At 41.1% G+C, this 25,450-nt stretch overlaps 1 protein-coding gene across 1 annotated transcript in view; it reads left to right on the top strand.

The window, feature by feature from the left end:
- LOC120055364 (metal transporter CNNM4-like) overlaps nucleotides 1-24,467 on the top strand; it is a 52,526-nt gene extending 28,059 nt beyond the window's left edge. Inside the window, exons 5-7 of the mRNA XM_039003235.1 lie at nucleotides 20,644-20,740; nucleotides 23,768-23,952; nucleotides 24,213-24,467. Of these exons, the coding sequence (XP_038859163.1) occupies nucleotides 20,644-20,740; nucleotides 23,768-23,952; nucleotides 24,213-24,467 (537 nt within the window). The remainder of the gene's footprint in view (nucleotides 1-20,643; nucleotides 20,741-23,767; nucleotides 23,953-24,212) is intronic.
- Nucleotides 24,468-25,450: the final 983 nt, after the last annotated feature.

The raw sequence follows: 25,450 nt of genomic DNA, 5'->3' as shown, positions 1-25,450 counted from the left end.
TCGGAAATGTACAGTGTGTGTGTGTGTGTGTGTGTGTGTGTGTGTGTGTGTGTGTGTGTGTGTGTGTGTGTGTGTGTGTGTGTGTGTGTGTGTGTGTGTGTGTGTGTGTGTGTGTGTGTGTGTGTGTGTGTGTGTGTGGGCTGCATTTGTTTATGAAAGAGAATATGCATGGGAGCCCCAATCTTCATTCGACCGCTAGTCTCAACAGCCAATTATTGCAGGATATCCAATGATATGCAGTAACAACAACCAGCAGTATTTCTGTTCTCAAACCATAGCAAAGAGGAACGACAGTCCTGCAGGCATGGTCAGTGAGTCAGTGCTGTGTGTGTGTGTGTGTGTGTGTGTGTGTGTGTGTGTGTGTGTGTGTGTGTGTGTGTGTGTGTGTGTGTGTGTGTGTGTGTGTGTGTGTGTGTGTGTGTGTGTGTGTGTGTGTGTGTGTGTGTGTGTGTGTGTGTGTGTGCATCTAGCCTGGTACTAACCATTACGTATGTCTATAAACATTTCTGGTTATTTGTTTTTCTGTTTGTGTGTGTGTAGCCTATGTTAACTAGTCTCACACAAGCTTACTGAAGCTTACTCAAGCTTACTCACAATGGTACATTTTGGATCCAAATGAAGTAATAAAGCATGTGTGTGCTTTCGTCTGTGCCTCCCTGCCTCCCTGCCTGCCTGCGAGTGTGTGTGTGTGTTGTTATTGATGATCTCTCTGCATGGTTTCTCAGCAGTGTGTGTGTGTCAGACCGTGCCGCAGGCTGCGGTCACACACACACTCAGGACCCCCCAGAGGTGAATCTGACATTGATGTTGACTCAAAATGGCTACTTAATGTTTCCCAAGAAATGTATTTTTGCTAGGTCTGAGGTGCCTGTGTGGCAATTGAAAACTGATTGGAGAGGGGAGAGCAAAACACACACGCACATGCATGCTCCTGACCCCCCAGTGAAGGGGTCATAACTGGCTGACGGAGAGCTCTGACCCCTACAAGGGCTTAGCACACACACACCTCGGAAACTCTCTCCAATCAGGGGTGGCAGTCAGCCTAGCAGGTTACAGCGTTTGGCCAGTAACAAAAAGGTTGCTAATTTGAATCCCTGAGCCGACAATATGAAAAAGCTGAGCACTATCTCACAAATAATAAAGGAATCATGGTCTCAAGATCTCAATCTCCTGGTTTCTGTTCACATTGCTTGAAAAGAGGAAGCATCAAATGCAAGATACATAGGGGTCAGTTAGCGCCTCTTCAACCTCAGGAGGCTGAAGAAATTCGGCTTGTCACCAAAAGCACTCACAAACTTCTACAGATGCACAATCGAGAGCATCCTGATCTCAGAATGTGTGGTTCCCACAATGAAGCATGGGGGAGGAGGTGTGCTGGTGTGTGGGGTGCTTTGCTGGTGACACTGTCTGTGATTTATTTAGAATTCAAGGCACACTTAACCAGCATGGCTACCACAGCATCCTGCAGCGATACGCCATCCCATCTGGTTTGCGCTTAGTGGGACTATCATTTGTTTTTCAACAGGACAATGACCCAAAACACACCTCCAGGCTGTGTAAGAGCCATTTGACCAAGAAGGAGAGTGATGGAGTGCTGCATTAGATGACCTGACCTCCACAATCATACGACCTCAACCCAATTGAGATGGTTTGGGATGAGTTGGACTGCAAAGTGAAGGCAAAGCAGCCAATAAGTGCTCAGCATATGTGGGAACTCCTTCCAGACTGTTGGAAAAGCATTCCAGGTGAAGCTGGTTGAGAGAATACCAAGAGTGTGCAAAGCTGTTATCAAGGCAAAGGGTGGCTACTTTGAAGAATCTAAAATCTAAAATATATTTTGATTTGTTTAACACTTCTTTGGTTACTACATGATTCCATATGTGTTATTTCATAGTTTTGATGTCTTCACTATTATTCTACAATGTAGAAAATAGTAAAAATAAAGGAAAACCCTTGAATGAGTATGTGTGTCCAAACGTTTGACTGGTACTGTATATATACTATATGTACAGCGCATTCGGAAAGTATTTAGCCCCCTTTACTTTTTCCACATTTTGTTACGTGGTTTGGGATGATTTGGACCGCAGAGTGGAGCTGATTGAAAGAATGTGCCAAGAGTGTGCAAAGCTGCCATCAAGGCAAAGGGTGGCTACTTTGATTTTTGGTTACTACATGATTCCATATGTTTTATTTCATAGTTTTGATGTCTTCACTATTATTCTACAATGTAAAAAATAATGAAAATAAAGAAATACCCTTGAATGAGTAGGTGTGTACAAAATGTTGACTGGTACTTTATATATAATATATATATATTTTTCAATATATTTTACTTCATTATTTTCCCATAACCCTACCACTGTTCCCTTAATTGGAGTAAACTAATGAACAACAACACTTAGGGTTCCACTTCCAGTTTATACACACTAAACTCAGCAAAAAAAGAAATGTCCCTTTTTCAGGACCCTGTCTTTCAAAGATAATTTGTAAAAATCCAAATAACTTCACAGATCTTCATTGTAAAGCGTTTAAACACTGTTTCCCATGCTTGTTCAATGAACCATAAACAATTAATGAACACGCACCTGTGGTACGGTCGTTAAGACACTAACAGCTTACAGACGGTAGGCAATTGTCCAAGATGGCATAGCAGTCAGACGTCTTTTTGTCCTCGTCTTGTCGTGTCCCGTATATATATATATTTACACCTTTCTTCGCATATCTTTTATATATTTTATTTTCCAAAAACTCAACTTCAAAACACTTTCCTGCAACCCGCCTCACCAATTTAAAAAAAAGAAGTATTATTTACCTCAAATCTGAAATCCACAATAGAAGCTAGCCAGAAGCTAACCAGAAGCTACCCAGAAGCTAGCCAGAAGCTACCCAGAAGCTAGCCAGTTTACTGGCTAACGTTAGTATTTCAGCTAACCACGGTTTGTGGTCATCAGCTATTCCTTTAGCTCGAAAATCTATCACCACTTTTGTACAACGCGACTCAGACCAGAACATACCGGACCTATTTTTCTCCATTCTCCATTTCTCCATATCCCTGGATTTCAACCGCAAGCTCTGGACATTTACACCTGTATTTCGCAGCTAGCTAGCTGCTACCCGTGTGTCTATTGGCTTACGCCGATCCCGGAGCAATCATCAATTATTCCGGACTAGCCAGCTGAAGAGTTCCATCAGCCACTCCTGGGCTACAATCACCTATCCGGTCCCGTTTTACTGCCAATGTGGAGCCCCACCGGGCCTTCACGACTGGACTACCGACGTAATCTGCCCGAGGGAGTTATCCAACTGGCACCTCCGTCGCGACGTTACCTGAACGCCCATCTGCGGCCCGCTAATCGTTAGCTGTCTTATTGGCTGCTATCTGAATAAGTCTATCGGACAATTTTTTCTTGGGTCACTATAAGTATATCTATTTTGCCAATTGGATTGATCCCCTCTACCACACGGAACCCCACTAATCTACCGACGGAAACGCATGAGGTGGCTAAAAACAGACCTCCATCCTATGCTAGCTTGCTACCGATGGCCCGGCTAGCTGTCTGAATCGCCGTGTCCTCAACCAACCTCTACTCACTGGACCCTTATGATCTCTCGAATAAGCATGCCTCTCCTTAATGTCAATATGCCTTGTCCATTGCTGTACTGGTTAGTGTTTATTGGCTTATTTCACTGTAGATCCTCTAGCCCTGCTCACTATACCTTATCCAACCTTTCAGTTCCACCACCCACACATGCGATGACATCACCTGGTTTCAATGATGTTTCTAGAGACAATATCTCTCTCATCATCACTCAATACCTAGGTTTACCTCCACTGTATTCACATCCTACCATACCTTTGTCTGTATATTATACCTTGAAACTATTTTATCGCCCCCAGAAACTTCCTTTTACTCTCTGTTCTAGACGTTCTAGACGACCAATTCTCATAGCTTTTAGCCGTACCCTTATCCTACTCCTCCTCTGTTCCTCTGGTGATGTAGAGGTGAATCCGGGCCCTGCAGTGCTAGCTCCACTCCTATTCCCCAGGCGCTCTCTTTTGATGACTTCTGTAACCGTAATAGCCTTGGTTTCATGCATGTTAACATTAGAAGCCTCCTCCCTAAGTTTGTTTAATTCACTGCTTTAGCACACTCTGCCAACCCGGATGTTCTAGCCGTGTCTGAATCCTGGCTTAGGAAGACCACCAAACATTCTGAAATTTTCATCCCTAACTACAACATTTTCAGACAAAATAGAACGGCCAAAGGGGGCGGTGTTGCAATCTACTGCAAAGATAGCCTGCGGAGTTCTGTCCTACTATCCATGTCTGTACCCAAACAATTTGAACTTCTACTTTTAAAAATCCACCTCTCTAAAAACAAGTCTCTCACCGTTGCCGCCTGCTATAGACCACCCTCTGCCCCCAGCTGTGCTCTGGACACCATATGTGAACTGATTGCCCCCCATCTATCTTCAGAGCTCGTGCTGCTAGGCGACCTAAACTGGAACATGCTTAACACCACAGCCATCCTACAATCTAAGCTTGATGCCCTCAATCTCACACAAATTATCAATGAACCTACCAGGTACCACCCCAAAGCCGTAAACACGGGCACCCTCATAGATATCATCCTAACCAACTTGCCCTTGTAAATACACCTCTGCTGTTTTCAACCAAGATCTCAGCGATCACTGCCTCATTGACTGCATCCGTAATGGGTCAGCGGTCAAACGACCTCCACTCATCACTGTCAAACGCTCCCTGAAACACTTCAGCGAGCAGGCCTTTCTAATCGACCTGGCCGGGGTATCCTGGAAGGATATTGATCTCATCCCGTCACTAGAGGATGCCTGGTTATTTTTTAAGAATGCCTTCCACACCATCTTAAATAAGCATGCCCCATTCAAGAAATTTAGAACCAGGAACAGATATAGCCCTTGGTTCTCTCCAGACCTGACTGCCCTTAACCAACACAAAAACATCCTATGGCATTCTGCATTAGCATCGAACAGCCCCCGTGATATGCAACTTTTCAGGGAAGCTAGAAACCAATATGCACAGGCAGTTAGAAAAGCCAAGGCTAGCTTTTTCAAGCAGAAATTTGCTTCCTGCAACACAAATTCAAAAAAGTTCTGGGACACTGTAAAGTCCATGGAGAATAAGAACACCTCCTCCCAGCTGCCCACTGCATTTAAGATAGGAAACACTGTCACCACCGATAAATCCACTATAATTGAGAATTTCAATAAGCATTTTTCTACGGCTGTCCATGCTTTCCACCTGGCTACCCCTACCCCGGTCAACAGCACTGTACCCCCCACAGCTACTCGCCCAAGCCTTTCCCATTTCTCCTTCTCCCAAATCCAGTCAGCTGATGTTCTGAAAGAGCTGCAAAATCTGGACCCCTACAAATCAGCTGCCATCATCGCTGCCTGCACCTGCCCGCCTGTCCAACATCACTACTCTGGACGGCTCTGACTTAGAATATGTGGACAACTACAAATACCTAGGTGTCTGGTTAGACTGTAAACTCTCCTTCCAGACTCACATCAAACATCTCCAATCCAAAGTTAAATCTAGAATTGGCGTCCTATTCCCCAACAAAGCATCCTTCACTCATGCTGCCAAACATACCCTTGTAAAACTGACCTTCCTACCAATCCTCGACTTCAATGATGTCATTTACAAAATAGCCTCCAATACCCTACTCAATAAATTGGATGCACTCTATCACAGTGCTATCCGTTTTGTCACCAAAGCCCCATATACTACCCACCACTGCGACCTGTACGCTCTCGTTGGCTGGCCCTCGCTTCATACTCGTCGCCAAACCCACTGGCTCCAGGTCATCTACAAGACCCTGCTAGGTAAAGTCCCCCCTTATCTCAGCTCGCTGGTGACCATGGCAGCACCCACCTGTAGCACGCGCTCCAGCAGGTATATCTCTCTGGTCACCCCCAAAACCAATTCTTCCTTTGGCCGCCTCTCCTTCCAGTTCTCTGCTGCCAATGACTGGAACGAACTACAAAAATCTCTGAAACTGGAAACACTTATCTCCCTCACTAGCTTTAAGCACCAGCTGTCAGAGCAGCTCACAGATTACTGCACCTGTACATAGCCCATCTATAATTTAGCCCAAACAACTACCTCTTTCCCTACTGTATTTATTTATTTATTTTGCTCCTTTGCACCCCATTATTTATATCTCTACTTTGCACATTCCTCCACTGCAAATCTACCATTCCAGTGTTTTACTTGCTATATTGTATTTACTTCGCCACCATGGCCATTTTTTTTGCCTTCACCTCCCTTATCTCACCTCACTTGCTCACATTGTATATAGACTAATTTTTCTACTGTATTATTAACTGTATGTTTGTTTTACTCCATGTGTAACTCTGTGTTGTTGTATGTGTCGAACTGCTTTGCTTCATCTTGGCCAGGTCGCAATTGTAAATGAGAACTTGTTCTCAACTTGCCTACCTGGTTAAATAAAGGTGAAAAAAAATGAGAAAAAAATGAAGGTCACAGTTATGAAAACTTAGGACACTAAAGAGGCCTTTTGACTGACTCTGAAAAACACCAAAAGAAAGATGCCCAGGGTCCCTGCTTATCTGCGTGAAAGTGCCTTAGGCATGCTGCAAGAAGGCATGAGGACAACAGATGTGGCCAGGGCAATGAAATGCAATGTCCGTACTGTGAGACGCCTAAGACAGCGCTACAGGGAGACAGGAGGGACAGCTGATCGTCCTCGCAGTGGCAGACCACGTGTAACAACACCTGCACAGGTTCAGTACATCCGAACATCACATGAGCGGAACTTGTACAGGATGGCAACAACAACTGCCCGAGTTACACCAGGAACGCAAAATCCCTCCATCGGTGCTCAGACTGTTCGCAATAGGCTGAGAGAGGCTGGACTGAGGGCTTGTAGGCCTATTGTAAGGCAGGTCCTCACCAAACATCACCGGCAACAACATCGCCTATGGGCACAAACCCACAATCGCTGGACCAGACAGGACTGGCAAAAAATGCTCTTCACTGACGAGTCGTGGTTTTGTCTCACCAGGGGTGATGGTCGGATTCGGGTTTATCGTCGAAGGAATGAGCGTTACACCGAGGCCTGTACTCTGGAGCAGGATCGATTTGGAGGTGGAGGGTCCGTCATGGTCTGGGACGGTGTGTCACAGCGTCATCGGACTGAGCTTGTTGTCATTGCAGGCAATCTCAACACTGTGCGTTACAGGGAAGACATCCTCCTCCCTCATGTGGTACCCTTCCTGCAGGCTCATCCTGACATGACCCTCCAGCATGACAATGCCACCAGCTATACTTCTCATTCTGTGCATGATTTCCTGCAAGACAGGAATGTCAGTGTTCTGCCATGGCCAGCGAAGAGCCCGGATCTCAATCCCATTGAGCACGTCTGGAACCTGTTTGATCGGAGGGTGAGGGCTAGGGCCATTCACCCCAGAAATGTCTGGGAACGTGCAGGTACCTTGGTGGAAAAGGGGGGTAACATCTCACAGCAAGAACTGGCAAATCTGGTGCAGTCCATGAGGAGACTGCACTGCAGTACTTAATGCAGCTGGTGGCCACACCAGGTACTGACTGTTACTTTTGATTTTGACCCCCCCTTTGTTCAGGGACACATTATTCCATTTCTGTTAGTCACATGTCTGTGGAATTTGTTCAGTTTATGTCTCAGTTGTTGAATCTTGTTATGTTCATGCAAATATTTATACATGTTAAGTTTGCTGAAAATAAACGCAGTTGACAGGGAGAGGACGTTTCTTTTTTTGCAGAGTTTATACAAATGTTACAGACACAGTATGATTTACTGTGTTACTTTTGTTTGTTACTTCTGTTTATTTTTAGTCCCATCCTTCAGCTACCCTCAACCCCTCCCATCTATCTCTGAAGACCATCCAGTTTTGATTTGTATCTGCCATATATTTTTCAACTGTACTGTGATGTTTCAGGAAACAGTTTCTATTCTCATAGTTTCTAACGATTGTAAATTAAAGATAACATTTTTTGCTAAGAGTATTATTATATTATTGATCGATTGACTATGACTGTTTAAATCACCCAGCAGTGCTATTTATGGAGTTAGCTCCATGTAAATGTCAATTTTTTGGTCCTTAAATTAAACTGGTATCATTTGTAATTTATCACTATTTTCTTTAATCGATTTTGGTCTTTAATGCAGGGCCAACAGACGAGTTCCTTACTTTCTTCCCCTTCAACTTGCCTCTTCCATTTTTGCAGTAATGCTGCAATTAGAGAGTTGTAATTTTGAGTAAAACAGGTAAACTGGGATATGACTAAAGAGTTAATCAGGGTGATTTTTACATTTTCCTTTCCATGGTAGCAAGTTCTTAACTACTTCTGCTAACTTTCTATTAAAATGCGTTGTAGTGAGATAATTTTTTGGGGGGAGGGATATGAATACTGAGTATGTCCACTTCACCGCCAGAACATTTTATTGGTAAACTACACGGTAATATAAAAGTTTTATTTTTTTGTGATCCAAAATGTAATATAGTACACTTATCCTAATTTAGTTGTAATCCAGAGATATTAGAACAATTATCTAGATCCTCTATGAGGCTGTGGAGGTATCCAGATTGTGGATTTAAAAGAAAACAACATGTATCATCAGCTTACAATGACACCTTGGTTGTTTAACCTCTCTTGGGTATGTGGGACGTTAGCGTCCCACCTCTTCAACAGTCTGTGAAACTGCTGGGCGCCAAATTCAAATACAGAAATACTCATTATAAAAATTCAGAAAACAAAATGAAGATGAACGTCTTGTGAATCCAACCACGGTGTCAGATTTCAAAAATGCTTTACGGCGAAAGCATACCTTACGATTATTTGAGAACATAGCCCACTAGACAATTCATTACAAACAGTAACCAGCCAAGTAGAACAGAGTCAGAGTCAAAAATAGAGATAAAATGAATCCCTTACCTTTGATGATATTCATATGGTTGCACTCAGCAGACATTCATTTACTCAATAAATGTTTATTTTGTTCGATAAAGTCTCTTTATATACAAAAACCTCTGTTTTGTTCGCACGTTTTCTTCAGTAATCCACAGGCTCAAACGCAGTCAAAACAGGAAGACCAAAAAATCCAAATTGTATCCGTAAAGTTCATAAAAACATGTCAAACGATGTTTATATTCAATCCTCAGGTTGTTTTTAGCCTAAATAATCGATAATATTTCAACCGGACAATAACGTTGTCAATTTAAAAGGTAAACAAGAATTGCTCTCTCTCTGTCGAGCACATGAAAAAGCTCTGCGACACTTTAGCGTCCAGTCATTCCGAATGCTCTTATTCCCTCATTTTTCAGAATACAAGCCTGAAACTATTTCTAAAGACTGCTGCCCCCTACCCTAGTGAAGTTAAGCCCTGAGTTTCTAGCCACTTGATATTATTGTTGGATCTGATTTGAATAGCTAACATTTCGATGGCCATAATAAATAGATATGCTGATAGTGGGCAACCTTGTTTTACTCCTCTTGACAGTTTAATATTTTCACCAAAATATAAATAATCCAGGCATTTATATGTAAGTCTCTAAGATCTATTCACACCTGGATTGTACAATATTTGCACATTGTACAATCCAAACTCTGTCAAGTTGGTTGTTGATCATTGCTAGACAGCCATTTTCAAGTCTTGCCATAGATTTCCAAACCTATTTAAGTCTAAACTATAACTAGGCCACTCAGGAACATTCAATGTCATCTTGGTAAGCAAGTCCAGTGTATAGTTGGCCTTGTGTTTTAGGTTGTTGTCCTGCTGAAAGGTAAATTTGTCTCCCAGTGTCAGTTGGAAGCAGTTTTTTTTAAATTTTGCCTGTGCTTAGCTATATTCCATTTATTTTTATCCTAAAAAACTCCCTAGTCCTTGCCAATGACACGCATACCCATAACATAATGCAGCCACCACCATGCTTGAAAATATGAAGAGTGATACTCAGTGATGTCTTGTTGGATTTGCCTCAAACTTAACTTTGTATTCAGGACATAAAGTCCATTTCTTTGCCTCTTGTTTTGCAGTTTTACTTTAGTGCCTTACTGCAAACAGAATGCATGTTTTGGAATATGTGTATTCTGTACAGGCTTCCTTCTTTTCACTCAGTCATTTAGGTTAGTATTGTGGAGTAACTACAATGTTGTTGATCCATCCTCAGTTTTCTCCTATCACAGCCATTAAACTGTGTAACTGTTTTAAAGTCACCATTGGCCTCATGGTGAAGTCCCTGAGCGGTTTCCTTCCTTTCCATCAACTGAGTTAGGAAGAACGCCTGTATCTTTTGTAGTGACTGGGTGTATTGATATACCAACCAAAGTTTAATTAATAACTTCACCATGCTCAAAGGGACATTCGATGTCTGTCTTTTTTTTTACCCATCTACCAATGGGTGCCCTTCTTTACGAGGCATTGAAAAACCTCCCTGGTCTTTTGGTTGAATCTGTGTTTGAAATTCACTGCTTGACTGAGGGACCTTACAGATAATGGTAAGTGTGAGGTACTGCACAGAGATGAGGTAGTCATTCAAAAATCATACTAAACACTATTATTGCATACAGAGTGAGTCCATGCAAGTTATTATGTGACTTGTTTTGGCTTGCCATTGACTCAAGACATGTCACTTATCATTTTTTATTAATTTGTACAAATTTCTACAAACATAATTCCACTTTGACATTATGGAGTACTGTGTGTAGGCCAGTGACACAACATCTCAATTGAATCAATTTTAAATACAGGCTGTAACATAACAAAATGTGTAAAAGGTCAAGGGATGTGAATACTTTCTGAAGACACTATCTATCTCTCTGTCTGTCTGTCCACCTAACTATATCTTTGTCTGTCTGTCTGTCTGTCCATCTATCGCTGTCTGTCTGTCTGTCTGTCTGTCTGTCTGTCTGTCTGTCTGTCTGTCTGTCTGTCTGTCTGTCTGTCTGTCTGTCTGTCTGTCTGTCTGTCTGTCTGTCTGTCTGTCTGTCTGTCTGTCTGTCTGTCTGTCTGTCCATCCACCTACTATTCTTCCCCCATTTTTCCTATTTTGTTGCATTACAACCTATAATTTAAATTGATTTTTATTTGGATTTCATGTAATGGACATACACAAAATAGTCCAAACTGGTGAAGTGAAATGAAAAAAATTACTTGTTGAAATGTTTTTTTTTTTCTTTTTTTCACTGAAAATTGGTGCGTGCATATGTATTCACCCCCTTTGCTATGAATCCTCTAAATAAGATCTGGTGCAACCAATTACCTTCAGAAGTGACATAAGTAGTTAAATAAAGTCCACCTGTGTGCAATTTAAGTGTCACATGATCTCAGTATATATACACCTGTTCTGAAAGGCCCCAGAGTCTGCAATACTACTAAGCAAGCGTCACCACCAAGCAAGCGTCACCATGAAGATCAAGGAGCTCTCCAAACAGGTCAGGGACAAAGTTGTGGAGAAGTACAGATCAGGGTTGGGTTATAAAAAAATATCAGAAACTTTGAACACCCCACAGAGCACCATTAAATCCATTATTAAAAATTTTAAAGAATATGGCATCACAACAAACCTGCCAAGAGAGGGCCGCCCACCAAAACTCATGGACCAGGCAAGGAGGGAATTAATCAGAGAGGCAACAAAGAGACCAAAGATAACCCTGAAGATAACCCACAGCGGAGATTGGAGTATCTGTCCATAGGACCACTTTAAGCCGTACACTCCACAGAGCTGGACTTTACGGAAGAGTAGTCAGAAAAAAAGCCATTGCTTAAAGTAAGAAATAAGCAAACACGTTTGGTGTTCGCCAAAAGGCATGTGGGAGACTCCCCAAACATATGGAAGAAGGTACTCTGGTCAGATGAGACAAATTTAGCTTTTTGGCCATCAAGGAAAACACGAGACCGCTCGTACACGTACATCTGCGTGTGCCTTCGCGCGCATGTCGATTTCATCTACCTACACCAGACGCGATCAGGACACACGCATGTTGAAATATCAAAACGAGCACTGAACCAACTATATGAATTTGGAGACAGGTCGAAAAGCATTAAACATTTATGGCAATTTGGCTAGCTAGCTAGCTTGCTGTTGCTATCAAATTCGTCCTGGGAAACAAACATTGGGTTGTTATTTTACCTGAAATGCACAAGGTCCTCTACTCCAACAATGAATCCACATATAAAAGGGTAAAACGAGTTTGTTTCTAGTAATCTCTCCTCCTTCATGCTTCTTCTTCTTCTTTGGACTTTATATGGCTGTTGGCAGTGGTGGAAAAAGTACCCAATTTTTATACTTGAGTAATAGTAAAAATACCTTAAAAGAAAATGTTTCAAGTAAAAGTGAGTCACCCAGTAAAATACTACTTGAGTAAAAATCTTAAGTATTTGGTTTTAGATGTACTTAAGTATCAAAAGTATAAATCATTTAAAATGTCTTATATTAAGCAAACCAGACAACACGATTTTCTTGTTTTTGTTTAATTTACGGATAGCCAGAGCCACAGTTCAACACTCATATAAAATTCACAAACGAAGCATTTGTGTTTAGTGAGTCTGCCAGATCAGAGGCAGCAGGGATGACCAGGGATGTTCTCTTGATAAGTGTGTGAATTAGACCATTTTCCTGTCCTGCTAAGCATACAAAATGTAATGAGTACATTTGGGTGTCAGAGAAAATATAAGGAGTAGAAAGTACATTATTTTCTTTAGGAATATAGTGGAGTAAAAGTTGTAAAAAATATTAATAGTAGAGTAAAGTACAGATACCCCAAAAAACTACTTAAGTAGCAGCAGGTAGCCTAGTGGTTAGAGTGTTGGGCCAGTAACCAAAAGGTTGCTAGATCGAATCCCTGTGCTGACAAAGTAAAAATAAATCTGTCATTCTGCCCCTGAACACGGCAGTTAACCCACTGTTCCTGGGCTGTCATTGTAAATAAGAATTTGTTCTTAACTGACTTGCCTAGTTAAATAAAGTTTAAATAAAAAGAAATAGTACTTACAAGTATTTTTACTTATGTACTTTACACCAGTAGCAGTTGACAACCAACTTTAATGTGCATTACCACTACCAACTGGACTGGAGTGTGGACCCCAGTTCATCTTTCAATCACCCACGTGGGTATATGCTCCTAAAAACAAATGAGGAGATGGGAGAGGCAGTGTGGGTGCCGTGATTGAATAACATTCATATGTACATTTATTTTGCAACGCTCGCGCTCACGCACACGACGAGAGCGGTGTGGTAAGCATGTAAGCCATCTCTTTTCAAAGGAAGTGTAAACCTAGTCCTCATGTTCAGTTGTTGAGCCCAACATTTACAGTTTTACAATAACCTCAAATACAACTTGTTGGATATTATTCCACCAATCTCTTAGCACTGGACATGAACAGAGTATATGTGTAATAGAAGCATCATCACCTTTACATCTCCAACATCTGTCGTCTGGTATGAACTTAAGCTTATATAACCTTTGTGGAGTCCAGTGCCATCTATATTTTATTTTCAACTGAATAAATTAATTTCCCATTTCTTTATACTGTACATGGTATTCAAATTAGGCAAGATTTCCACTCCTCATGGGATATATCTCGAGGAAATTATTTTGCCCATTATTCTTTAACCTAATTTAAAGGATCAGACAATTGCTCCTATAGCAGATTATAAATTATTGGAGCCACTCCTGTATGGGTTAATGGCTTGGATAGTATTTATTTAATCGGGCTGGCTATGGGACAGGTACAGGGGCTTCCCAATCATTTTGACAAAGAACTTCGTAGCTCGAGGTGTCTCCAATATTGATTCTGTGGCAGCTTATACTTCTCGGTAATTTGGGCAAAATGATTGCTCATCAAATAGATCCAACAGATAATTGATTCCTACTTTTTGCCACTGTACCCAAAACATTGTTTACCTCCAATTAGGATACGCTTATTGTGCCACAGAGGGGTGTGAAGCGATTTATAAAGGTCAGAGCGTCCAGCTCTATGTATCTTACTCTACAAGGTTCTGGTGTTTGTAACAGTGGGGTGATCCTTCAGTTGTGGTCTCACTGTGCCAAACATTCCAAGCCAGGGCGAAACTCCCCCACAGGCCTCAGACTCTATCTGGAACCAGCCTGGTTTAGACCCTCCCTTCCAACATGGCAACCGAATACTGGTATGTTTGACATTGATAGCCCAGTAGTAACACCTGAAGCTAGGGAAACCAAATCCACCTTTTTGGGGGGGGAGATGGAAGTTTTTTTTATACCTAAAAGGTGCTGAGAGTTACCCCAAAGAAAATCTAGGACATGCCTGTGTCACGCCCTGGCCTTAGTATTCTTTGTTTTCTTTATTATTTTAGTTAGGTCAGGGTGTGACATGGGGAATGTTTGTGTTTTTGTCTTGTCTTGGGTGGTTATATGGTAAAGGGGGTGTTGGGTTTAGTAAATGTGTCTAGGTATGTCTATGGTTGCCTGAGTGGTTCTCAATCAGAGACAGCTGTCTTTCATTTGTCTCTGATTGGGAGACATATTTAAGGCAGCCATAGGCATTATGCGTTTGTGGGTGATTGGCTATGTTTAACGTTTGTAGCTTGTGTATGCACTTACGTTTGTAGCTTCACGGTCGTTTGTTGTTTTGTTTTGTAAAAGTGTTCGTTTTTCGTGTTTCGTCTTCTCTAAATAAAAGAAGATGTATTTTTCACACGCTGCTCCTTGGTCCACTCATTATCCTCAAGACGATCGTGACAGCCTGTAAATATCTTTAAAGTAAGATTCCTGGATATAAAGATCATATATTACAGGTGCCAGCATCATTATACCCCATAATGAAATATATATTTTTGACCTTCTAGCAAAATTATTTGTTCTTTTTTAGAAGTAAGGGTTTCATATTCTCTCCAACAATATCCCTGTGGCTGGGTGGTATTAGAATGCCAAGGTATTTGATACCCTTACGGGACCATCTCCATGTCCATCGGTTAATGTTTGGGCGCATGAACCGCTAGCGGGACACCTACGACAACATCCGGTGAAACTGCAGAGCGCGAAATTCAAAATACAAAAACGTAATATTAAACTTTCATGAAAATACAAGTGTCATACATCATTTAAAAGCTTAACTTCTTGTTAAACCAAACGCGCTGTCAGATTTCAAAAAGGCTTTACGGCAAAAGCATACCATGCAATTATCTGAGGGCAGCGCCTGTTATAGAATTTTGTAATCAATGTTCATAAATTTCAATTATCTTAATCTGTCTGCAACCCAGAGGTTGTAAAGTTCTGGTTTTAAATGAAACAGACAGAATTCCTAGCTCACAATTGATCAAATCCAAGTTTATTTGCGAGAGCTCTCCTGTGCATATACAATGATGTTCCCTTTATAACATTCTCTTAACATACGCACATACATACACACTAACATTAGGAGAGCTTTCTTGGTCTCTACAATTCTCACCACAGTTGATCACTACCCAGCTGACAGTTCCAGTCCCCCCCAGATAAGGGAAACCTGGAGGGTCTCTCCCCATCCTATCTTATCTCCCCAGAGTTATAGCCGGGTCGGTTAAAACATAGGTTAAGGCTCCTCTTTGTTTTGGACTTGGACTTATGTTTATCAGCTTTAATAAATCCTTGTCCATGCTACATAACCTCTAATCCCTAATGGTTAAGTTTCCAGGTAGAATTATTTAATCATTTATCTTAAACCTTGATAAAATCTTTTAACAGCGCCCCACATCAAAATACTTTTTCAACCTGCACAGGCGTCACAAAATCACAAATAGCGATTAGATAAATCACTTACCTTTGAAGATCTTCCTCTGTTTGCAATCCCAAGGGTCCCAGCTACACAATGAATAGTCGTTTTGTTCGATAAAGTCCTTCTTTATATCCAAAAAAGGCAGTTTAGTTGGCGCCAATGATCTCAGTGATCCACTTGTTCAACATGCATACAAACGAATCCAAAAAGTTAACAGTAAAGTTCGTCCAAACAAGTCAAACAATGTTTCTAATTAATCCTCAGGTACTCTAATATCTCAAACGATAATATTTAAGATGGAGAATAGTATGTTCAATATGGAAGATAAATAACGAAGAGCGCGCACTTCATTCACATGCCAACAAGACAAATTTTCTAATGAGAGACACCTTGGAAAAACTACAACTACTTGCTCATTTTTCAAAAACAAGCCTGAAACCCATTTCTAAAGATTGTTGACATCTAGTGGAACTGCAATCTGGGTCCTATCTATTTTTATATCCCATAGGCTAACATTGAAATGGCGTGTGACCTCAAAAAAAGAAAATTCCAGGTGGATTTTTCTCGGGTTTATGCCTGTCATATCAGTTATGTTATACCCACAGACACAATTTGTAGCATTGGATAGTGTTTTCTATCCAATGCTACCAATTATATGCATATCCTAGCTTCTGGGCCTGAGTAACATGCAGTTTACTTTGGGCACCTGAGTCATACGAAATTCCGAACAATAACCAGTATGCTAACGATGTTAAAGAGAGTGGATAAAGATAAAGGAAGAGCCTCATATTTATGCCAGGTAATATGATAAACAGATAATAATGTAAATCCGTCAACAGTTTGTAGTAAGTAGGGACAGATATCTCATGTTGAGACAAGAAGAGTAACATGCCCTCTGCATAAAGCATAAGCTTATGCTGAATATTGCCCGCTATAACTCCATGAATAAGCGGGTGACCTCTCAGTTTCTGGGCCAGGGGTTCCAAAGCTAGCACAAATAGACCGGAGCTTAAAGGCCATCCTTGTCTTGTATTTCTATTTAACTGGAAAGGGTTGGATATGAGACCATTCGTTAAAACACAGGCATAAGGAGTGTCATACAACGTTTTAAATGCCAAATCGTGTAAGTGGGGGATAAAGCCAGTCTGATCCAGGTTGATCACGCTACCAATGAAGGACGATCTGTTTGAAAGCACTTTTGCTAAGATCTTTTCATCATTATTAATAAGAGAAATAGGCCGATATCCTATCGGATCAAGTGGATCTTTCCCTTTTTAGTGGATAAGAGAGATAATTGCTGTATGCATGGAAGAGGGAAAAGATCCAACTTTATATGCATCATTATTTACCTCTAGCAAAACTGGAGTAATAATTGTCCCAAACTTTTTATAGAAGTCAGAAGGGAGGCTTGTTAGAAGGCATATTCTTGATAACCTAAGAGATCTCTTCAACCCTAAGTGGTGCATCTAAGTAATCTCTATTCTTATCTGAGAGCTGTGGTAAATTCAGGTGTGCAACAAAGCTATCCAACTTTTGTTTGTCCAGTACACCCTGTGATGTATAAAGGGTGTTGTAGAAGCCTCTAAACTCCTCATTTATCTGCTTTGAAGAGGTAGAAATTGCACAATCTTGCAACCGTATGCCAGCTATATGGTTCCTACTGTTTTGCAGCTTTAGTCTGTATGTCAGCAAGCGGGCAGGTTTTTCACCCATCTCCCAGTAAGATTGGTTAAGGTGGAACAGTGCATACTCAGCTTTTTTATGATATCTATTTATTAAACTCATAATTAGCAATAGTAGAGATTATCTTGTTTAACATAGTTCTGTCTCTGTTTTGGGAGTATAAGGTGTCAAGTGCCTTAAGCTAACATTCTAGTTCGGTGGAGAGTAGATTGGCTGTCATTTTCTTGAATGAAGCATAAAATATAATCCTCCTCCTCAAATATGCTTTAAGAGTATCTCACCAAACCGTCAGAGTACTTTTCTGTCTCTTGCTAGTTTGCTAAAAAAAATAGATATCTCATCACTAATCATTTTGATGAATATACTATATTTTAACAGAGACGTGTTCAAGTACAATCTGCGGCTCCTAGGAGTCTGTGAAAACTTGGAAAGGCATATGAACACAGGAGCATGGTCTGAAATTACTGTATTACCTATAATAGCACTGATAGATATATCAAATAGCAACTGTGAAATGAGGAAGTAATCAATCCTAAAGTAAACCTAAATCCCTAGCTAGAAGTCTTATTGCTGCTGCTGATTTACTCTCCACCCTGTTTCTATGCTGAGACCTGTCAAGATCCTTGTAGAGAATCTGGTTAAAATCACCCGCCAACAATATTTGGATGTCACCCAGTTCTAAGAGAGTTTGAGATAAGACATGAAAAACATTGTGTCTGTCTGCATTAGGTGCATATTCAGTATATTGCAAAGAACACCTGAAGTTCCCATCCAGAGCCTGCAAACTATTATATAACGACCATCTGAATCAATTAGCACTTTAGTTTCAGTTAAGTTCACGGCCTTCCTTATGTATGAGAATAGATACTCCCCTGCATTTGCCTGTACCCGGGCCAGAGAAAGCCTTTCCCACCCAAGAGCATTTTCGTTTTTCTGATTCCTTTTTATTCAAATGTGTCTCCTGGACAAAAGCTACATCCACCTTAGAAGACGTGAGATATGCTAACGTTTTCTTTTTCTTGATTATATGGTTAATCCATTTAAGGTTCCAGCTGGCAAATTTTAATTCAGCTATATTGGTCATTGAGTTATAAAGAAGTCATAATAAGCGTATGTACAGTTCTTCCACATTTAGTTATGTTACAGCCTTATTATTTTCCTCATAAATTTACACACAATACCTAATAATGACAAAGCAAAAATATATATATATATTTTTCAAATATATATAAAAAAATACTGAAATATATACATTTACATAAGTATTCAGACCCTTTCCTCAGTACTTTGTTAAAGCACCTTTGGCAACGATTACAGCCTTGAGTCTTCTTGGGTATGACGCTACAAGCTTGGCACACCTGTATTTGGCAAATATCTCCCATTCTTCTCTGCAGATCCTCTCAAGCTCTGTCAGATTGGATGGGGAGCGTCGCTGCACAGCTATTTTCATGTTCGATCGGGTTCAAGTCCGGGCTCTGGCTGGGCCACTCAAGGTCATTCAGAGACTTGTCCCGAAGCCACTCCTGCGTTGTCTTGGCGGTGTACTTAGGGTCATTGTCCTGTTGGAAGGTGAACATTCGCCCCAGTCTGAGGTCCTGAGTGCTCTGGAGCAGGTCTTCATCAAGGTCATGGGGTCTGAATACTTTCCGAATGCACTGTATTTGGTAGTGACTGGAAACGCGAAGCGATTGCTTCACCTTTATACATCCTGTGAAATGTCTGTCTCATTGTTATATCTGTGGCTATAGTTCTTTGTCACCACTTACTGGAAAATCATAGCTTTGCATTGAATTCACACTTAATCTTTAAATAGAGCTAATCTGAAGGCCCTTAAAAATATATAGATTTCTTTGTTGTTGAGAAAAACATTAAATAAAAATAGCCTACTGGTAGGAAACAGTCCAGGCAAATCCAGCCCTAGGGCTGAGTGTATTTATATTAATGCAATTTCTAAGGCATTTATCAGACAGATCTTGATAGTCCTGCATCCAATAGAATTCTGGGTTCAATGGTCCTCTCTGGCAGATCTTCTCTGGATGAGGCTGAGGCTTCGTCTGGTGAGTCAAAATTGTGCTTTGCTTCATTGAGTTTGATCTCAGTTTTTACCTGTTTGAATGCCATCCTCCGGTCGTTAACTCATTTAGAATAGTCTGGGAAGAACATAATTGTAGATCCCTGCCATGTCACCTGTCTCTTCTCTCTCGCTGCTCTGAGAATATCCTCCTTCACCTGATAATGTAGAAATAACAAAGAAATTTGGCTTGGCCCCTAAGACCCTCAGAAACTTTTACAGATGCACAATTGAGAGCATCCTGTCGGTCTGTATCAACGCCTGGTACGGCAACTGCACTGCCCACAACCGCAGAGCTCTCCAGAGGGTGGTACGGTCTGCCCAACGCATCACCGGGGGGCACTCTGCCTGCCCTCCAGGACACCTACAGCACCCGATTTCATAGGAAGGCCAAAAAGATCACAAAGGACATCAACCACCCAAGCCACAGCCTGTTCACCCCGCTATCATCCAGAAGGCGAGGTCAGTACAGGTGCATCAACGCTGAGACCGAGAGACTGAAAAAGATCTCAAGGCCATCAGACTGTTAAATAGCCATCACTAGCCGGCTACCACCTGGCTACTCAACCCTACACCCTAGAGGCTGATGCCCTATATACATAGACATGGAATCACTGGCCACTTTAATAATGTTTACATACTGCTTTTCTTATCTCATATGTATATACTGTATGCTATTCTACTGTATTTTAGTCAATGCCACTACGACATTGCTCGTCCTAATATTTATAAATTTCTTAATTCCATTATTTAACTTTTAGATGTATGTATTGTTGTGAATTGTTAGATACTACTGCACTGTTCGAGCTACGAACACAAGCATTTTGCTACACCCGCAATAACATCTGCTAAATATGTGTATGTGACCAATAAAATTTTATTTGATGGGCCGCGGCCGGCCTCCCTCTTTCTGCTCTCTTCTGGTTGGGCCTGTATCTCAAGTGGCCTCTCAAACTGGCATTCCAGTTTATTGGGGATTTCCTCTATAGGGACTGTATCATGTCTTTGTTTTCTGTCATCTCAGGAACGCCCAAGATTTTAATATTACAGTGACAATCTCTGTTGTTGCTTTTCCCTGAGCCATTGTCTGTGTTTCTCTGTGTCTCTCAGGGGCGAGTGGAAGTGGAGGCCGGGAACGAAAACATGAAGTTTGAGACAGGACCATTCTCCTTCTACGGTGTCATGGCCCTCAGTGCTCCCACGTTAGGCGAGTCCTCTCTCTCTTCCATTATATGCTCTGTCTGTTTCTCTCTCCCCTCTCTCTCTCTCAAAGCACACCTTTTTCTCTCTGCTTCCTCTCTCTCTCTCTCTCGATCTTTCTCTCTCTCCTCTCAATTCAATTAAATTCAAGGGGCTTTATTGTCATGGGAAACATATGTTTACATTGCCAAAGCAAGTGAACTAGATAATAAACAAAAGTGAAATAAACAATCATGTGTAAACATTACACTCACAAAGGTTCCAAAGGAATAGAGACATTTCAAATGGCATATTATGGCTATATACAGTGTTGTAACGATGTGCAAATAGATAAGTACAAAAGGGAAATAAATCAACATAAATGTGGGTTGTATTTACAATGGTGTTTGTTCTTCACTTGTTGCCCTTTTCTTGTGGCAACAGGTCACAAATCTTGCTGCTGTGATAGCACACTGGTATTTCAACCAATAGATATGAGAGTTTATCAAAATTGGATTTGTTTTCAAATTCTATGTGGGTCTGTGTAATCTGAGGAAAACATGGGACAAGATCAAATTGGTCCTATAGTAAAACTGATATGTTTTTATTTATGACATTTTTTGTTGTTACCAATTTTGGTCTTTAATAAAGGGCCAACAAACACTTTTCCTACCATCTACCCCTTCCACTTGCCTCCTCCATTTTTTGTGGTAATGCTGCAATCAGTTGAATGTCATAAAGGATAGAGCAAACATTTCCATATATAGTTCCATAACTCCACCTTTCCTATTCATAATATCATTAACAAAGAGAATTCCTTTTTTTTCATAATATATTTTTTAAATCAATTTGTATATTTTGTCGTACTATTTATTCTGTCTATTCTGGAGGATGGAACTGGAATTGCAACCAGCTTTGTGTATGGCTTGTGTTTTGAAAGGGAGATATTTTGAAAAAGGTTCAATTTTCAATTAACTGAAAGTGAGAGGTTGTAATCTGGATAAAGGGAAAAATTCAATTTTTGAACAAGTGATGAGGTTGGGGGGATAAAATAATTCAATATTACAGAACTAAACCTCTCACTAAAAGCATCAGTCATATGAAAGTTATACTTAAACCTGAAATGGTTCTCCAGTTGAGGTTTAAGTATAACTTTCGTATGACTGATGCTTTTAGTGAGAGGTTTAATTCTGTAATATTGAATTATTTTATCCCCCCAAACTCATATTCATTATATAAATAAGCACGTTTACACAATTATTGCTGAATGAGCTTCCTTGATGTTTTCCTAAACTTCCCAATACCTTTCTGATGCATTTCATTCACTTCAAACCATACTTACAAATCAGTCTGACAGTATTTTTGACACATTTTTGTCATAGTGTCAATTACAAAGTAAACATTGGCCGGATCGTGAAAAGAATTTGATCTCAAAATGGGGTCACAGGCCAAAAGTTTGTGAACTCCTGGTTTAGGACTTGTTATTATTATGGCACTGTCATGGAGGGCTCACATACAGTTTTCCAATTTATTGGTTAGGAGTGCTTTGTGATTGCTCCTTCAGCAAATTATATTTTACTTCGTCCCGCACGAGCCGTTGTTTACGGACAGATGGCTCATTGCCGAAGCTTCCGTAGCCTGGCGCCCTTGATAAACCAAATCTAAACAATTCGGTTTCAGCAAAATAACGTTTCCAGTCAACAGAGGCATCCCACTAAGCATTTATAGTCAGGCAACGTCTTAAGGACGTCTTTTTTTGGTCCTATCCGGACCGACAGTCTTTTTTGGTGCAGTCTGGACATCCAACAACATCTATATTTTATCTTTTGTTTTATATGCAATGTAAGTGCCTTGATGTGTTTGGACCCCAGGCAGAGAAGCTGCTGCCTTGGCAAATGCAAATCTATCTTTCACAAGTTTGGAAAGAACAGTACAGTATAGCACAGCAAAGCACAGCAGAGTACAGTACATTACAGTACAATACAGTAAAGAAAATTATAGTAATGTACAATACAGTAGAGCACATTAGAGTACAGGTAAAGCAAAGAAAAGTAAAGTATAGTGTACTGTTTTGTACTGTACTCTAATGTACTCTACTCTACTGATTTCAACTGTACTCTACTCTACTGAATTCAACTCTAATGCACTCTACTGTTCTCTACTGACTCAAACTCTACTGTACTCTACGGAATTAAACTCTACTGTACCATACTCTACTCCATTGAAATAAAATACTCTACTGTACTCCAGGGGTTCCCAAACTTTTTCACCCAGGCCCCCCTTCCAGCATTGGGAAACATCCCTGCGCGCACACACCACGTCTATATCTATAGGCACAAGCACTGTTCATGACATAAACTGTTCACACGCACACGCTGTTCACACATCAGTTTCGTAATTCTGACTGTCCAAACAGCAAGTTAGAGTGTCTTGAAATATCAGATTCCATGTGCTTTCTGGCTGTTCAGACAGCTAAGATGTTTTATAAATCCATGTGGCTCCGCTTCAGAGGCACTGGCATCGTATGTTATTCGATGGTAGCCTAACATTGCGAATTGCGACATCTGGTGGTATCAGTGTGAAATTAACAGATGTCTAGTTTGTGACGTGTGTGTGTGTGTGTGGTGTGTGTGTGTGTGTGTGTGTGTGTGTGTGTGTGTGTGTGTGTGTGTGTGTGTGTGTGTGTGTGTGTGTGTGTGTGTGTGTGTGTGTGTGTGTGTGTGTGTGTGTGTGTGTGTGCGTGTGTGTAACACTTCTGACTTTTAACATAAAGTGGGTGTGTGTTTGTTTGTATGTGTGTGTGTTTGCTTTGAGAAGTAATGTCTCGTGCATTAACTGTATTTTATGTCTCTAGAATGCACATTCGCCTGGTTTGACAGTGGCATTCACATTATTCACATTTAGCCTACCAGTTCATTGCAATTTTACCTGTGTTAGAGCGTGTATGCATTTTTTGTGTGCCATCGCCATATCCTTGTGTGCATGCGTCTGCACATGTGAGTGTGTGTGTTTTTTTGCTGACTCTAACACTACACTTTATGTGTGTGTGTTTCAGAGTTCCGCTGTCCGTCACACATCAGTGGTTTGAACAGGACAGCATCTCTGAGCGCAGAAGATAGTACAGAGTCTCTGTCTGTCAGCGGCAGCAATAGCCAGCTCAATACTCAGTTCACTATCCCCTTACCAACATACACCCCCGACTTTTACGTACGAGCTCTCACAGACCTGCAATTTGTCAAGGTAAGGAGGACCATCCGTCCATTGGAGAAATCTAACACAACAAGGTAGCTAAGGTGCAGAAAGTTAAGACTGATCTCTCTACATAATTATATCAAAGCAAACACCAAGCTTTAGAAATACAATACATTTGAAAGCATTCCCAGCCATAACCTACAATGATCATTGTTCCTCTTCCTCTTTTCTCTCTTTCTCTCTCTCTCTCTCTCTCTCCATCCCTTTCTCCTTCCTTCTCCCTCCATCTCTCCCTCCCTTCCTCTCAGATCTCGCAGGCCCAGTACCAGAACGGTGTGATGTCGTCTCGTCTGGACTCCATCCCCCAGTCAGCTGACTTCGGCCAGACTCGACTGGAGGGTACCACGTACCCCGTTTTGACCACCACTCCCGGCAAACTATCCTCCTGCACTCCCAACCCAACTCCCACCCCGGAGACCACCTCCCTTTTGGCCGACAAGACCACCTCACTCCTCAACGAAGAGGACTGTCTGCCCCACAACCTGTCAGAGAGCAGCATATGACACACACACACACACACACACACAACAGTACACATACCTATATATGTGCGTATACACACAACCAAGGACTGAGGAGACTGAGTGTGGGCGAGAACATCCATACGCACACACACACCCTGATGTTGAACAGCAGGGTCCAGAGAGACAGAGCAGGCCACACACATTCTGTACAGGTAACTGAAACAGTAATGGAAACACTTGAGTAAATGGGAGATATAGGTGTAGATCCTGAGTTAAATAAGCAATTAAAATCCCATCAAGCTTAGGGTCATGTATAAAAATGCTGGGCAGGCCATTATTTTGTCTACCATGGCTATGGTAGATGACAATCCCCCATCCACAGGGCACGAGTTGTCACTGAATTATTTGCTTAGCATGAAAACGATGTAAACCATATGCCATGGCCGTCTCAGTCACCAGATCTTAACCCAATTGAACACTTTTGGGAAATTCTGAAGCGATGCCTGAGACTGCGTTTTCCACTACCATCAATGCTAATTGATGGGATTTCTTGTAGAAGAATGGTCTCGCATCCCACCAACAGAGTTCCAGACACATGTAGACTCTAAGTGGTTCTGGCTCGTGGTGACCAAACGTCCTATTAAGCCACTTTGTTAGGGTTTCCTTTACTTTGGCAGTTACGTTTATGTACATATGCAAAAACACACAGACATATACACACCCTAACTGGAAAAAAATTTAGTTGTTTCAACTAATTATAATTAAGAAACTGGTTCCACACTTTTTTTGTTTACTCAACTATTCGATCAAAGTGTTACCTGAACTTACAATTTTTAGTTGAACCAAACTTGGCTTCAACTTGAGAACTTTCAGTCAACTTAAAATGTTGTGGAACTAGTTACACACAGACAGTGCTTTTGACATTCAATAATTTCAACGTACATGTACACATAGTACATGATAATTCAATAATTTCAATAATTTCAACGTACACATAGTACATGATCATTTATACAGTAATT

This window comes from Salvelinus namaycush, chromosome 1 (assembly GCF_016432855.1).
Source record: "Salvelinus namaycush isolate Seneca chromosome 1, SaNama_1.0, whole genome shotgun sequence".
In the NCBI taxonomy this organism is placed as follows: domain Eukaryota; kingdom Metazoa; phylum Chordata; class Actinopteri; order Salmoniformes; family Salmonidae; genus Salvelinus; species Salvelinus namaycush.
This window is presented reverse-complemented; position numbering and strand designations above follow the sequence as displayed.